Source organism: Sebastes umbrosus, chromosome 10, assembly GCF_015220745.1.
Source record: "Sebastes umbrosus isolate fSebUmb1 chromosome 10, fSebUmb1.pri, whole genome shotgun sequence".
Taxonomy (NCBI): domain Eukaryota; kingdom Metazoa; phylum Chordata; class Actinopteri; order Perciformes; family Sebastidae; genus Sebastes; species Sebastes umbrosus.
Window position 1 is genome coordinate 8,115,611 of NC_051278.1, and position 12,086 is coordinate 8,127,696.

At 43.6% G+C, this 12,086-nt stretch overlaps 1 protein-coding gene across 1 annotated transcript in view; it reads left to right on the plus strand.

Moving 5' to 3' along the window:
• rin2 (Ras and Rab interactor 2) overlaps positions 1-12,086 on the plus strand; it is a 48,363-nt gene that overhangs the window by 31,448 nt on the left and 4,829 nt on the right. Inside the window, exons 8-10 of the mRNA XM_037782023.1 lie at positions 3,106-4,755; positions 11,406-11,714; positions 11,862-11,993. Coding sequence (XP_037637951.1) covers positions 3,106-4,755; positions 11,406-11,714; positions 11,862-11,993 — 2,091 coding nt within the window. The remainder of the gene's footprint in view (positions 1-3,105; positions 4,756-11,405; positions 11,715-11,861; positions 11,994-12,086) is intronic.

A 12,086-nucleotide genomic window follows, 5' to 3' on the forward strand; every position in this document is an offset into this window, starting at 1 on the left:
GTTCAGCATGTTTCAGTATATGTTGTTTTTGCAAACTGTGCATTTGGTCTGAGTCTATACAATTGTCAACTACCAAAGATGGGAAAACAAAAGATAAAGTTTCTTTACACATACTTTGAAAAACATTCAACAATCACCTTTAGGCTGTAATTCTTGCTGTTGGAGTCAAATGTTTGCATATGCTCATTAAGTAATCTGAAATACACAAAACTGTATTTTAGGGCTGTCAAAGTTAACACAATAACACAATAATAACGATTTTGTTTTACCGCCACTAGTTTGTTTAATGGATTAACGCAACTTGCGATTTTTAGGTTGTAGTGGACTCATTGTTAAAGCAAGAGTGACTATACTGGTATCATATGAAACTAGAAAACCGAAGGAATCCTTTGGTACCAACCATGTCATGCTAACTTGTAGCGAAGGAGGTTCATTAACGCTCCAAACTTGCACTAAATTTTGCCAAGGAATAACTGTCATGACCATTTTCAAAGGGGTCCCTTGACCTCTGACCTCAAGATATGTGAAAGGGTTCTATGGGTACCCACGAGTCTCTCCTTTACAGACATGCCCACATGATTAAAATTACATTCAGTTTTGGACAATTCATAGTCAAGTCAGCACACTGACAGCTGTTGTTGCCTGTTGTGCTTGAGTTTGCCATGTTATGATTTGAGCATAGGTTTTATGCTAAATGCAGTACCTGAGGGGGATTCTGGACAATATTTGTCATTGTTTTGTGTTGTTAAGTGATTTCCAATATAACTATACATACATTTGTATACAACAAGCATATTTTCCACTCCCATGCTGATAAGAGTATTAAATACTTGACAAATCTCCCTTTTTAAGGTACATTTTGAACAGATCTAAAATGTGCGATTAACTATGGACAATCATGCGATTAATCACGATTAAATATTTGAATCAATTGACAGCCTTAATAAATGTCAATATTGTTCCAACCCAATTCCAAAACTGTGTAATTTGTCATAACCCTGCCATGACAAAAACGGGAACAGACACAAAATGCCAAATAGTATTTATTATAACAAAGAAGATAAACTGAGAGATACATTCAGATGTGAGGTGTGTTAGTCAGTGACATTAGTAGTGTTCATGTGGATGTGCGTGGATAATGGTGCAAGCTGTTGTGAAGTCTTGTGAAACAAACAAAATGCTACGCAAAGTAAAAGAGTTGCAGGCGCTAGCAGGGAAGAGAGAGCCAGCCGCCACACTGGAAGCTGGAACTTTTAAAACACCATCCTGTCGGTAAACACATTAACCGATGCAGCACACACATAAGCAGACTAAGCAGGGAAAATATTTCTATTGCTTTGGCCCAGCGTGAATCTGCAGTATGGCGCTGCTTCAACACTACAGGGAGAAGGATTTGCAGCTCAGTCTGTTTTAGACTAGTTCCAGTAATTGACATTCCTAGGTGATGCCATCACACATGAGTTAGCGTGTTAGCATGTTCAGTGGAGCTATTTTCAGACAAATCTTTGCCAACATCGTGACACTATTTTTTTTTTACTGATAGCATTCACTTCATTACTGCGATGTTCTAGGCCAGTCTCATTAGCATAGTTTTTGGTAACAGTCAACAACTTATAGACCATCAAAGCATTCCAGTTGGAAGTCTGACTGTATGTTCTTGCTAACATACTGTACTGTATTAGACTGATTAGACCTGACCTTACCTAACCTAACAAAAATGCGATGTGTAATCAACTTACTGTACAGTACATTCAGTTGATGTCTTTGGGAATACTGCTGCATATGTGAAAAACAGTTTCGCCGCTAGGTACACACACATCACGCACTGTGCTTAAGAGCATTAATTGCCGTAGGGGGCACAAACAGCCTTGCCATAAAAATACTATTTGCCACTGAGGTGTCACCGACCTCGCGGTGAAGACGGCTCAACTTTGGAGTGATATTTCCTCCTTCCTTTCCCAGTAAGCTAGCGTGACATGTTTGATATCAACGGATTCATCGCAATCTTAAGATTCAAATGATGCCACTATCTTAAAAAAACACTTATCATGAAACCAGCATCGGCCTTCAAAAGACAGTAATGTTAATGCCAGTCATGGTCAGAGGATTAAAAGTAGGCCAAGTAAACCAAGAAGTGAGGAGGAGAATAATTCCAATTTTAAGATCATGGTGATCAATGATGACCTGCACAGAAAACATGCACTTTTAGATGGTTAAATTATATTAGAAATTGGCTTACCAGTAGGCTGCAGTTTAATCATTGGCCTATTCAAACAAGGCAATTTAATTTAATATATCTATATCAGCTTACCTTGTTGTTTTTTTCAATACAGTATGTTTCTGTTACTCGTGCATTCTGGTCAGATTTAAATGTTTTTGTCTCATAATCAAGGTCAATATGGTAGCTTTATTATAAGCAGGTTAAGAGGCTATGTCAATCCTGTATGCACAAAAATAACACAGAGAACGTCCCGGCAGGGCGTGCTTTGCGAGTTCGCAAAAAGAGGTGGAGAGACAGTAGCTAATATCTTGCCTAAGGCACAAAGTTGGTCACTGTAAATAAAGCCTTTAGTGTCTCCAGAGGGAGCTGTGTGAAGTCTGATAAATGTCCTCAGGTGATGTCACTTGAGTCGGCGTCGGTTGGGGCGGAAGTTTGAAAATGAAAAAAAAGATCTGCAGGCTACAGGCTACATTAGCTGCTACTAGCATAACAAACCCAAATCTCTGACTGTACTCTCAATAGTCCCGTTGCATTGTGGGTAATGTAGGTGGTCAGGTTTTGACAAGGAAGGAGAATGAACCAAATAACAAAGATGATATCTCTGGTTCTTCTGCATCGATTTTTTTTAACAGTCCATTGTGAGTCAAACAATGTTATAGGAGTGCTCTGCTTAATCACCGGAGTACTCTTTTAATTATGTTGTTTGAAAGCTGAATTTGTGGTTCAGGTTTACCCAAGCTAATGTTGGCTTCAAACCACATACTACTGTGTTAACCGCCAGACATGAGACAGACCCCAGACATATTAAATTTGGCAATTAAATGTTGTATCACACCCTGTCCACTGTAATTTAGGAAGCATGTTTCTCTCACCGTCTCACACAGGCTTCTGGGATGCTCAGTCGTACCACAGGAGGACGGGCTCACTCTCCTTATCAGGACTAAATGCCCCCGACAGACCACCTCCTCCTGCCCAGAGACCAGTCTCCTTGCCCTCCATCCCAGGGCACCCTCGGCTTCTAACTCGCACCCCGTCAGAGCTCAAGTGTCTCCAGTCCAACGGAGCACTTTGCTTCATCAACCCCCTCTTCATAAGGGTTCACCAATCAGATGGCGACCACAGCGCCACTTCAAATTCCTCTGGTACAGTGAAGCAAGGCCTGAGGGAGGAACCCGTCAGCGACAGCCTAGAAACCAACAACACTCAACACTCTTGTAAAGACAGTCCTCAGGTCTGTAGCTCAGATCAAAGTGACAGCAGCCAGTCCGCTCAAAGCAACCTTCAGAGCCTTGATGGAAACACAGAGCTACAGGACGATAACAGCCAAACCAGCAGCAGCAGCAGTCAGAAGCTAAGTGCTGCAGACAGCGTGGCACGGTCCCCACCTCCACGTCCACCCCCGCCTCGCATTGCGCCGCAACGCTCAGCGCGTCCTCTCCGACAGCGCAGTATGCCAGAGAAGATCTCCTGGATCAACGTCCCCAAGGAGAAGCCGGAGGAGCGGGAGAGGGGCAGCAGCCTCCTTTCTCGTTTGGGCTCCTCGCTAAGCATCAGCCCCTCATCCTCCCCTCCCAAGAGACTCAGCATCAGCTCCCCCATATCCATCCCCCGGCCCTCTCTCCCCATCTCTCTGTCATCTCTCTCCTCCTCTCCGCGTCGGGCCAAGGCCTCGCCATCATCCAGCCAGGAGGATGCCCAGTGCCACGTGGCGCTGGAGGAACAGACTATTGAGAAGGCTATCATTAGGGCCAGACTGTTTCAGCGTAATGCTACCAGAACCCCCGCCCAGGACTCGAGCAGTCCTCCAGACCCTTCACCGATGACGACAAGCAAGCAGACAGATGTGACAGAAGAAGAAGAAGAAGAAGCAGGCGAGGAAAACGGTGGTGGTGGTGGCCAGCGGCTCAGCGACATGAGCCTTTCCACAGATTCCTCAGACTCTCTGGATTTCTCCCAGTCCTCAGCCTTCTTCCTTCCTCCTCTGCATGATCCCAGCCCCCCCACCGAGGCTGACTTTAACACCCATCTCCCCCTCTCCATTGCACCATCCCACATGCCTTACTGCAGCATGGAAGAGGACGACGAGGACGACGACGACGACGACGAAGAGGAGCCCGACTATGGCGTCAGTCTCGAGAGCGACCAGGACCAAGACCAGGACCTAACCATGGTGCCACCGGGCCACCGCACAAAGCGCCGCCCAAGTGCCAGCGCTTTAGTCCTGCAGAAGGCCCTGCGAGGGCACCTGCGCAAGATGAGCGGCGTTTTCAACTCGCTGCTGACGCCTGACAAGAGGGCGATCCGCAAGGTGATGGAGTTGTCCCGGGATAAAAGCTCGTACTTCGGCTGCCTGGTGCAGGACTACCTGAGCTACATGGGCGAGGGTGCGGGCACCCAGGCTTGGCAGGGCTACGCCTCTGGACTGGAGCTGCTGCAGACTCTCCGCCAGTTTATCACTCAGATGAAGAGCTACCTGAGACAGAGCTCCGAGCTGGAGCCGCCAATTGAGAGCCTCATTCCTGAAGACCAGATCGGTGAGTACCAAATGAAATAATTCCACCATCTTTTACTCCTAGCTCTGTTTTGTCACCCTTCTTATTTCACTAGTTTTACCAGCAATTCATCATATTTACACAACGGTCATTTTGCTCTTACGTCACGCTCAAGGCAAGGCCTATTGAAAGAGGCCGTGGTATGGTTTGTGCACTGTGAATAATTGATGTATTTATGGAGAAATCTTAATTTTCATGGAAACACTATGTCACAGAATGCGTGACGTTCAATGCGGACGCAGCAGTTTCACTTCAGTATTTTGGCAGTGAAGATATTGGAAAACTTGTCCTCACATGTTTGCAGCTGGATGTGTGCACGTGTGTTTATGTGTAAACATTCATAGTGAAGCCGTGGCCATCAGGCTAATCTTAGTTAATTGTATGTTGTCATGTATGCTGGTGAGTCATTTGAAAAAGAAAGTAAGGACAGGTGATCATGGAGTTGAATCTATCTTTTGAAACTGAGTGCAAATCTCCTGTAGTTCAATACTAAGATTTGCATTTCCCTCCTATTGCCCTTTATTATATCCGTCCTTTATTGCATCTTACAATACCATGACCGCCACATGAAAGGGAGACCAGACACAACCACATAGATACGTAAGATCACACACACACACACCTGCCGGAAGAGCGGTCTGAATCATTTGGGCCAAGACTCAGTGGCTGCATTAGACCTTGGACGGAGTAACATGTAAACAGAGAGCACAAAGAGGGTTTTGTCTCCGGAGGAAAAGGGGGCTGTTTAACCAACCTGTTTCTACTGGCCCCGTTCAAATAGATCACCACAGGACTATAATTATGAAGTCATGAATTGGGTGAAAAACTTATTGACCACAAATCATTGACCACTTTTATAAATTAATTTTCTCTGTGTTTGTTAGGGCGGTGTTTATCGGCAAGAATCTGTTTTAGGTTTGACAACTATTAATAGTGCAAGCTCTGAAGTAAAGGCAGAAACATTTATTTTTTTTATTTTTTCATGTTTGTAAGTTGCGTGTGGGGGTCTTGCGTGTTTTTCTGAATGGCCTGTTTTTCACAGGAATGACACAATGGGAACTACTGCGGTTTCAGTTCTTGGAAGAGTTGCACAACATTTTGTTGTGGCAGCTTCAGAGAGTGTTTTCTGTCCAACTCCAAGGCCGGCCGGCCGGCTAGCCAGCCAGCCCAGATGCATTTGGGTGGCTGTCTGCCCAGTCGTACAATCTCTGTCTTACTCCAACTCCACTTCTTTTAAAATCACTCTCCAATCAGAGTGAGAGGATTTGAGGCAAGCCCCCCTCCACTTTCTGTCTCACTCTGTCGTTCTCTGACGCTTTCTTTGTATTTTTTCTTGGTTTTTCCTCTATTTTTTTCCTCCTAATCCAGTCTCTCTCTTTCTCTCTCTCTCTCTCTCTCTCTCTCTTCTGCTCTCCGTGCTTTAAAGTAATGTGCCAGTATTTTAGTACGACTGTTGATGCTTTCATGCAGTATTTAATGTAAATGAGGGATGGGTGTTTGGTATTTTCACACACATTATTGTCACTCATAATACTGCCTTAAATACCAGGAAAAGTAATTCAAGTTTAGCTAAGTTAAGCACATTTATAGGTGACATAGACAAAATGAAAAGAAAAAACAAAACGTTCAGAAACTAAGTGGAGACAGAACAGAATATGCAAGATGCTGTTGTTGTTGTTCCCGTCTAGCGCTCACTCAGCAACCCAACCATGTGTGTGTTCAGGATGTTCAGGCGGGGTGAGAGGAGTGGTGGGGGGGCAGAATAGAGTTCCTTGTATTCCTCTCCACCTACACTGCAATGCTCTCCTCCGGCAGATAGTCTTAGACAACTCAATGTCATAAAGCTCTGTTTGTGGTGCTTCACAAAGTGTTCATGTGTTATGAAAACATCAACAGCTGGATAAGACCTGAGGGGGTGTACTACGAAGCAGTTTTGACAAAAGAGCCAGGCTTTACTTGCTGGCTCGACAAAACCTAAAACCCCAGTGAGAGATAATAGGTATCACAACAGTGGGTTTTTTTTTCACCAGGCTCTGTGCGCGTTCCTAAGAAGCCCCGTTTGCTGCGTCGTTTGACTCTTTTACTGCACTAAATGGACCGATCACGTGACGCCTACTTCAGTCAAGAGGAACAGTAAATTCGTAACTTAATATATTGAGTTTCCCACTCAATGCACTTTCAATGTTTACCGATTATTACAAACTTTAAACTTCATATTTAAGCGTCATACTCCAGAATTGCACCTAGGTCGGACACTGTCCCACAATGAAGGATATGATTAAGTTTTTGGTAGGGATGTCAAAGTTAACGCGATAATAACGCATCAGCGCAAATTCATTTTAACGGCACTAATCTCTTTAACACAATTAACTTGCTATTTTTAGGTTGTAGCGGCCACAGTTTTAAAGCTAGAGTGATGATACTGGCATCATATGAAACTAGAAAACCTAATGAATCCATTGGTACCAACCATGTCATTCTAGCTTGTCACAAAGGAGGGTAAATAACGCTCCAAACGTACGCTAAATTTTGGCGATGAAAAACTGGCATGGCCACATTTTGAACAGATAAAAAATGTGAGATTAATTGCGATTAACTATCGACAATCATGCGATTAATCTTCGCAATTAAATATTTTAATCAGTTGACAGCCCTAGTTTTTGGCCAAATCAAAGTGAAATTAACATTATTGATTGAATATTATCTGTGATAAATACAAAAAGTAATTTCTCTCTTGCCTTATTTACAGCAACAGTGTTGCTTTTTTGCTATAATACCTTTTTGTAGATTCTTTATAGCTCTTTCATTATAACGACCTGTTCCTCTCGACTGAAGTAGGCGACACGATTGGCCCATTTTGTGCGGTAGTAGAGTCAAATGACGCGCCAAACGTCCCCTTTCATTGGAACACGCACACAGCCTGATGAAGAAAGCCTCGGTTAACAAAGAAAGTTGATAATCACCGTTGTGATCTCTGATTGGGGCTTTTGTCGAGCCAGCTAAAGCAAAGAAAGCCTGGCTCTGACAAACTTGTTTCACGGTACACCCCTCTGGTGTTTTGCTGTATTTGTGTTAGAGGGTCTCAGATATTAGCTTGAATCTAAACGCTTCCCACTGACAACCCAGAAAAACCTTTCCTTTCCCATCAACGCCTTTATAACTACTCCAATCCATCCGGTAGAGAGAATAAACCTTTCTTTGCTGAATCCATACAGGGACTTCTGATAACTGCTCCCTCAACCTGCTTGTTTGTATGACCCAAGGATAGGTACAAAGGCTATTTTTAAGATGTATATTATCGAAGCAGGAAGTAAGCTTTCAATGTATCAGGAGAGCTCCTTGGTCCGGTGACAGGACAGATAGACACACCTCTCCTCCTGATTATACCAGCCTATTTTTACTACAAGGAGTCTCCTTGTCTACATATCTGTGTGTGTTTACATGTGTATGGGTGTGGATTGGATGTGCTTTTTACCGTGCTTCTATTTGTTTAAAGTGTTTCCCCGAAAATGAGGATCACCTCTTTTAATGTGGAAATTCCCTCGTACAATTGTTGAGGACAAGATGTGTAGTGAAAGGCTAGAAGAGGGCAGAGAGGATGTCTGGTGGGTGGATGTTTATATCAAGCGGGAAGAGGCCCAGCATTGTTGAAAGAAGTGTGTGTTTGTGTCTGATTGCCTGTTTTGGCTGACCTTGACTGATTAGTTGCCCCTCAAGCAGACTGACTCCTCTGTTTTTCTATTGTCTGTGATAACAGACCACCAGGGAGACGGTGACTTGGGCTGTGACTTAAGCCGGTTATGTGGTGAAGTCACATGAGCCATGTAAGCTATAGGTGCGGGAAGTCACTTTGAAGCCAGAGCAGCACACAGAAATGCAGAGAGGTCAGCATTCGCTCTTTATCGTTCCTCTAAATTGCGGAAAACATATGACCACAGTGAAACTACACTTACACACGCAACTTTGAGCAGTCTTATTTGTATGTACGTTTTCTCCCCTTTTAGAATTACATAAGCCTTTAACTTGATGCCCAGAGCAAGGCTGCCAACACCCAGATCGCTGTGTCGTTACACCCCTAGCAAATACACTGTGCTCCCATTGCAAAAATGTTTTAAAAAAAGACGGTGGCTGCTTGCCATCCCCTACGGTTGGCTTGTTAATTGCGAGGTATTGCAATATTGTGGTTGTTGCGACAGCCCTGTGGTTGCACTGCATTCCATGTTTGTTTTTAATCACTGTAACAGACATGTGGGAAGTTCAGTGATTATTGAGCTCTAAGAGAAGTATTATGGAATAAAGAAAAATGCTAGAAATAAGAGGCATCTTTGTTGCAAAGCTGAAAAGGTGCATATTGTGCATTTAATACTTCAAATTATTAGTTTACAACTTGTCTAATTTGAATATTTGCTGCTATTCTCAGTTCTCTATTATAGTAAATTGTAAATTTATTTGGGTTTTGGACTGTTGGTTTGGACAAAACAAGACATTTGAAGACTCAACTTTAACAGGCTTTTCTTACATCTTATAAATCAAATGATTAATCAATTAATCTCGAAAAATAATTGGCAGATTGGTCAGTAATGCAAATAATTGTTAGTTGCTTTTCTGTACTATTGTCTAACAAAATTGTGACACAAGACGTTTAAGAAAAAGGTCTTGAATTTTTATCCTTCGTATTTATTTTTTACTAATTCTTATTTTTCACGTTAGTCTTTTGAAGAAGGGCAGTTTGAGAGTAAAACATTTTTTTCCCCCTTGTACCTGTTGCAGGTTGTGCTGGGAATCCCTGCAGAAAATACCTGTGAAAGTGAAAAGTTTTGTTCAGCATGACTTCTCATTCGAGCCACAGGCAGTTTCAGTAACTCTTTCGGTATCATAATATAGTGGAAAATTGGTTGTTTCCAATTAGACAGGCTGTCTTTTTCATCCAAAATAACTCGAAATCATGAAGTTAAAGAGTCTCATCTTGGAATACTGAAATCAGCTGTCAAAGACCAACACACCTCTCTCTCAGTCTCATAATCCAGAACAAAAACAACACTTTGTGCTGATGCCGGTTCGACATGCTGGGTGCCCTACTTACTGGCAACTCTCAATCAGTACCTTCTTGTAGAATGAGGAAGTGTGAATGCGCTGACTGGTTCGGTGCCAGCCGATGTATCAGCAGGTAGCATTAATGCGGGTGTGGAGAAATGTTCCAGTAAGACGAGTGAGGGAGAAAGGAAGGTGGAATTGAACAACTCATAATAACTGACAGAGACTGATTGCTGTGAATGGCAGATATTGGATGCCATCAGGCCGTGGTGGAAAAATAAAATCTGTGTCTGCAGATGTGCTCAGCCAAAAAAAAAAAACTGCTGACTTCACTCTTTGCTGGAGGAAAGTCAGCAACACACACAGAGACAGCACGCACACACGCTCCTTATTCAGCAGTGCTGTGGTTTGGCTCCCTCTCTGCATTCATCCTGTCTGTGTTATAATATCATGGTTTGTGTTAGTCGGACTGAACGAGCTGAGCTTGTAAAAGCTGATGTTTACACTGTCGCTGTGTGGATCAGTGGGCTACCTCCGGGTCTGAGGAGTGAAGCCAATGTTGAAGTGCCTCAAACTTGCATTCTTTCTAATAGCCAGCAGGGGGCGACTCCTCAGAAGTCTGATTGTATGGAAGTCTATGAGAAAATGTGCCTACTTCTCACTTGATTTATTACCTCAGTAAACATTGTAAACATGAGTTTATGGTCTCAATCGCTAGTTTCAAGTTTTCCTCAATACAGCGTGATGTTCATTTAGTAAATTATGGTCCCATTTAGAGTTAAATAGACCATAAAGCAGGGGATGCTTTAGGGCGTGGCTGCCTTGTGATTGACAGGTCGCTAACACGTCGTTGTCCGGTCCGAGAGTGTTTTCGTCGTAGAGCTTTCACCCTTTCACAGTGTGTTTTCAGTTCATGAAAGTTAATTCTAACCTTTTTGGTCGCCTGAAAATGCCTTATTCAGCGTTGCCGATCTGGGTGTTGGCAGCCTTGCTCTGGGCATCAACCTCTCATGTCACTTCGGGTTGCAAAAAGCCAACATGACGGTGCCAAAATGTCGAACTATAGTCTTCAAAACGGCAGTCCACACACCATTGGTGACGTCACGGTGACTACGCCCACTTCTTAAATACAGTTTATGATGTGGGGACACATCCTGCGCTCCGCTCCAGCAACAACGACACACACAACTGTCTTGGACTTTGATGTATACAGATGGTGAACAATGAGAGCTTGGGTAGCAAGTGATACAAAAAAAGTAGCGATCCGACCTTGGCAGTCTCCGGGAAGCTTGTAGGTCCTAAATAACAAGAACAATGAGGAATGTGATATTAATCTTTGACCGTGGTGTTTGTCAGAGGTGGGATACAAGTGGATGTTTACCAGACAGAGTGATCTATGGACTCTTATGCTGTTATCTGAGGGTTGTATTTAGTCATCCTGTTGTTGTAAATTAATCTATGTTGCAGTAATACAGGAGAGGCACAAACTGGAGCCACCTTTGAATTGGCTTTGGCTTCAATAAAATCCTAGTAATGTTGATATGAAGTTGTAATTAGATTCATGTGAAAAAAGCTCACCTTATTCCTCCTCTCCCCAGACCGAGTCCTGGAGAAGGCCATGCACAAGTGCGTTCTGAAGACCCTCAAACCGGTGGTGAGCGTGGCCCTGCAGGAGTTCCAGGTGCGCAGCGGGGAGTGGCAGGAGCTGAAGGAGAACATGGCGTTGGCCAAGGCCCGGCAGCCGCAGGAAATGGGCGTGGCCGACATGCTGCCCCCAGACTCCGTGGCCATAGAGAAGATCAAGCACAAGTTCCACACCATGAGTAAACTGTACTCCCCCGAGAAGAAGGTCTCCATGCTGCTGAGAGTCTGCAAACTCATCTACACCATCATGGAGGATAACTCGGGTAGAGATCTGAATATTGTACCAATTTTCTGCAATATGATAAAACACAATAATCTTCAAATCAATACCATTTTTAAGACTGTAAAAAGTATCAAATGATGAAATTAAAACTGCAGGATCTCACCACCCTGGTCTGTCTGCCTCTCAGGTCGTCTGTATGGTGCCGATGACTTCCTGCCCATGCTGACTTACGTGTTGGCCCAGTGCGACATGCCTCAGCTGGACAATGAGATACTCTACATGATGGAGCTGCTGGACCCCGCTCTGCTCCACGGAGAAGGTCAGTTTGTTTAAACTGGAGAGCCTCCACCATAAACATCCCACAGAAAATAATGATTTCTCTGAATAGGGCTGTCAAAGTTAACGCAATAAA